This window comes from Mesitornis unicolor, unplaced genomic scaffold (genome assembly GCF_000695765.1).
Source record: "Mesitornis unicolor isolate BGI_N332 unplaced genomic scaffold, ASM69576v1 scaffold3378, whole genome shotgun sequence".
Taxonomy (NCBI): Eukaryota; Metazoa; Chordata; class Aves; order Mesitornithiformes; family Mesitornithidae; genus Mesitornis; species Mesitornis unicolor.
Window position 1 is genome coordinate 5,390 of NW_010203713.1, and position 4,949 is coordinate 10,338.

General features: G+C 41.5%; 1 protein-coding gene across 1 annotated transcript in view; it reads left to right on the top strand.

Moving 5' to 3' along the window:
• The first annotated feature begins 1,548 nt into the window (after positions 1-1,548).
• The window catches only part of CRK (v-crk avian sarcoma virus CT10 oncogene homolog), a 7,121-nt gene continuing 3,720 nt past the window's right edge, over positions 1,549-4,949 (top strand). The window contains exons 1-3 of the mRNA XM_010190792.1: positions 1,549-1,579; positions 1,678-1,725; positions 1,981-2,516. Coding sequence (XP_010189094.1) covers positions 1,549-1,579; positions 1,678-1,725; positions 1,981-2,516 — 615 coding nt within the window. The remainder of the gene's footprint in view (positions 1,580-1,677; positions 1,726-1,980; positions 2,517-4,949) is intronic.

Sequence of the window (4,949 nt, forward strand, 5' to 3'; positions counted from 1 at the left end):
CATATGAAATAAGTTCCGTGTCGGTGAACTTGCATGAGATTCAGTCTTCTCCATGCAACTTCAAAGATCTTTGCTGCCTTGGTCTTCTTAAAGTTTCTGTGACTTTTTCTTTTGACATAAGTATCTACATAACCCTTGATCCTTAAAGTTCTCATCTAAAATAGTAGCAGATGGTCGCTCGTGTTTTTGTCACCAAGTTTGTCCAAAACCCTTCACAGAATCACAGAATATGAGGGGTTGGAAGGGACCTGGAAAGCTCCCCCAGTGCAACCCCTGCCAGAGCAGGATCACCAGAGCAGTCACACAGGAACACGGCCAGGGCTTTGGGTGTCTGCAGAGAAGGACACTCCACAACCTCTCTGGGCAGCCTGGGCCATGCTCTGCCACCCTTGTTACCAGCAGGGTTTCCCACTTCTCGTGCTAGCAGAAAGTGGCATTCCCAGACCATATTATGTGCTATGTAGTGGACTTTAGCTGTTCTGAGGTGCTGTAGGGACACTGCCTGTCCAGCCAGAAGTCGTCATCTGTGAGACGACAGAGCTGGGAACCGCACTGAGATGAAGTTCCAGGGCTCTTGCTGAGTCTGGAGCTGTGTGTTACATCTCAGCAACAAAAGTTGAGGGGTTTTTGCATCTTTTCAGCATTATGCTCGGGGACAATCAGGTGGAATCTTCTCTTTCCATGCTGGGTTCATATTTCTTACTGACACTTACATTAACTTCCTTATCTCTTGGTGATGCCAGTTTGTGTTTTGGTTTTTGTATTTTTTGAGGGTATTTGTTTTGGGTTTTGGCTCATTGGATTTGTGCTGATTTATTTTGGAAGGCTTTCAGGGCTGTTAACGCATGCAAATGTCTGTTTTTCAATGACTTAGTTCTGCTTCTCTGAATTTCCTGTAAGCAGCTTCACTGATGTTTCTGTTCCTTCAGGATACATCAAAACTCATTTATCGGGTGTTCTTCTGTGTTGATCTTATTGAATCTGCCCTTTTCTCTACTGGAACCCCTTTTTTGCTCTCTTGAAAGATCTTCTTGTAACGTTAGCTTTCCATGCTGACAGAGCTGCTTTGAAAGGGGTTTTGGATCAGTGACAGCTTGAAGAATTTTGCTAGCTTTGTACTTGAGAACTGAGTCTCGGAGCTGTTAGATATTCCCTGCAGAGAAGCAGACTTGCAAAGTAAGCATCTCTTTCTTGCTCAAAGAGTTACTCATTAAAGCATAAATCTCTTCCTCTCTGCTACCCTCCCCCAGCCTTCCACGGTTCTTCCCATCACTGACTACACAGTGGATGGGGCACGGTGGAAACAGAACAGCACGCGTGGGTTTTTCCCCAGCTGAGCCTGAAGAACATAAAATGGAAAAAAAAAAAAGTGCAGCGCACAGACTGAAAACCGAAACGGATATTTGCACTTTGATATTTCTAATAACGTGAATATGGACATCATCTGTATTTTAATGTGTTTGAGGTTCAGGTTTATAGCTTAGGCTCCATCTGACAAACACGGCGAAGAAACTACAGGACTTGAGATTAAAAGACTGAATTACGTGCATGATAAAAACATCTGTTGTTGCTTTGCATTGCATAAAACAGACGTAATTTTCACTAATGGTACCTTGTATCAAAATGAAAAATAACTTTATTTGGCCATTCACATAAACTGTTGGCTTCTGTGCTAAGCAGTTTTCTGTAGTGTCCATACCTTTGACACAAGATGCATTGCAACAGGTAAACAGATACCTGGGAAGTCTGGCAGCGCCAAACAATTTCCTTTTTTCCTTTTTTGACAAAATCTTTAGAAATTACCCACTGTCCTCCTGATCACGATAGCGCTGTCTTTGATGAGAGATACAAGAAGAGCTGAATGTTACGAACGTTCATCTAAATATGACCAAATTGAGTATTGTTTGTGGTAAATAGATGAATTAATTTGTAGTTTTAACTGTTGTATGCTCTCTTTGACGTATTGCCTTCTTCTTTCAGGATTGAATCCCACCAGATTTCGAATAGGTGACCAAGAGTTTGATTCTTTGCCATCTTTACTGGAATTCTACAAAATACACTATTTGGACACTACAACCTTGATAGAGCCAGTTTCCCGATCCAGGCAGAATAGCGGCGTTATCCTCAGGCAGGAGGAAGCCGAATATGTGCGAGCTCTCTTTGACTTTAATGGGAACGACGAAGAAGATCTTCCATTTAAGAAAGGAGACATACTGAAAATCCGCGATAAACCTGAAGAGCAGTGGTGGAATGCAGAAGACATGGAAGGAAAGCGGGGAATGATACCTGTTCCTTACGTCGAGAAGTATAGACCTTCCTCTGCTTCAGTATCTACTCTGATTGGAGGTAACCAGGATAGTTCCCACCCACAACCACTGGGTGGGCCGGAGCCAGGGCCCTATGCCCAGCCCAGCATCAACACTCCGCTCCCTAACCTTCAGAATGGCCCTATTTATGCCCGGGTTATCCAGAAGCGAGTCCCTAATGCCTACGACAAGACAGCCTTGGCTTTGGAGGTACATAATGGGCAAAACTTAGAAAGAAGAGATCTGTTCAAGGGATTTCCCTTTCGATCACGTTGTAGTTTTGTAGGAATAAGAAAGGGAAAAGCATTGTAATACTGGTTTTACATCATGATTAATAAGTTATGGATAAAGGCTTTTTTTTTTTAATAAGTGACTAGAGTCACTTGTAGACTAGCTTGATTATTATAGCATGTTCAGGTTACTGAACCAGTATCATGTCTTTTGTCAAACATCACTAACATAAGTGTTTCCCCATCCATGTTTTCACTTCTGAAGTCTTTATTTTAGGGGGGAGGGAGAGGGAGCAGTTCATAAGTTGTGTGTCTGAACCTGTGTTCACTGTTGCCTGCCTTACCCCAATCTTGAAGAGGTGTGCTGGGTTGTTTGGTTTTTATGTTGGTTTTCCCTCCCCTCAATGTGTCAGCAGTTTAAAAGCAATCAGTGGAAACATTGATAAGCACTTTAAAATTACACAGACTGAAATGGCAACGATGATCACACAGAGGGTTTTATTGTAACATCTTGACCTCAGGCAGATTACTTGGGTTTTTAGGTTGTGAAGCAGGAACATATATTACAATTCATGAGGGAGTTTTTGTGTAAAGCAGTAACTGAAGGAGTACGATTTGTAATAAAGCAGTGAGTTTCCCTAAAGTTGATTCACTTCCTGATACAATCAAGTCCTTGCACATGCCCTTTTTGAGTGCTCTATCTTTACACATCCCCCAAGTTATCCCCCAAGTTGCATTTGAGGAAATTGAGCTTAAGGTATTCTCAGTGGCAGACCTTTGCCTTAGGATGATATGTAAATGGTATCCTTTAATCTAGGCTTTCTTTGAGCTAAAGGCTCTGGAATTTCCTGATACCTAATTGACTTCCTGTTTATATAACATTTTAAGTACTTGGGAAAAAACAGTTTCTGTGCTGAGTCAGAGCATCTCCTCTTCACTCTCAAATACTTTGTTTAATTGTGCATAGCACGGAAGGCACTTCAGTGACGTGGCAACTCTAGGCATGTGTCTTTAGTGCAGAATTGGCAAATGCGGCGCATTGCACAGACGTGCAAGTGATGTACAAGCTGCAGGATGGGAAGTTTTCCCCCGTTGTAGGTAAAAATTTGTCTAGGGAAGCAGTGTAAAGATACTTCGAGTTACTATGCGTACTGTTACATTTCTGAATCAAAGAGAGTGAGGATACAGAACAGAAACTTTGAGGTTGAGAAGCTCGTATAGGAATTTATGCCAGTTCACCAGATTTGGGGGAAACACGCAAAGGTTTTAACTTTCAGACATTCATAGAGCATAAAAGGCTGTCTCTTTCTCACTCCCCACCCAGCCAACTCCTGGAGCTCGAAAATATCCCTGAATGTCTCTGTGGACTGTTGCAATTACCAGATGTTAGATTTTCTTTTAGCCACTGGATATTATACTGTGGCATAGATATCAAAACGTTTTGGTATTCCTTCTGGATTTCATTTTCAAGCTTTTATTTCTTGATGCCCTCAACTTTCCATTTTATTTCACTTAAAGCAGAATCCCACAACACTGCCCAGCTCAGCTGCTGAGTTCAGCTGGAGCGGAGCTGTTTGGGAGGAGAGTGGAGCAGTGTGTAGGCTCTGCCACTCTGTGTAAAGATGTAGGAAAGATTTACAGCGTCTTTCTACCTTTGTATGAGAACAACGGCCTTTGTAGGCCTTGCAGACCTATTTAAATAGTTACTAGTTGGCACATTGAACCTCTTGGTTAGGGTGATGTATTTCTGTCTTGCTACAGCTCCACATTTAAGAAATGCAGTAATAGTGGTGGTTCTTTGTATATAATACAGGAGATTTTAGTGTTAACATGTGAGCCATTTATCACTGCTTCTTGTGGGTCTTCCTCGCTGCTTTGCAGCTTTTATCATTTGGAATAACAATGTTACTGAGTTGCTTTCAGTGTCTGTACAGGAAAAAAAAAGGCAATATGCTCTTCACTTTTTCCAAGTTTTTTTCCGTCCTGTCTATCAAAGTACTGTTTCTTGTTGTCTCCTTTTTTCACATTCCCTTTCACTTCATGGTGTTTCTTCTCTGTTTATTTAGAGATCTCTTTCTTAGATAACTTAGTAGAAAGCATTATGTAAATCTTAACAGCCCATTTTTGCCCAGACCTCTTAATAACTATAAATATAGAAAATGGGATTCCTTCCAACTGAAAATTCTTCTCCTTAAATCTGGCAATATTCATGGGTGGGGGTGGATCCCACTGTTTCTCTTAGGGAAATAGATTCTTAACATCAAACATTTTTGGCCCAAACTGCAAACAGAATATCTGGATTGTTCTGTTATTTTAAAACGGACAGGGTTTTGGAGAGCTTAAGGAAGGAGGATCAGAGCAAATGATGTTCTAATAAAGGCTGTGCTGTATTATGGAGAAAGGATTCAGCAGG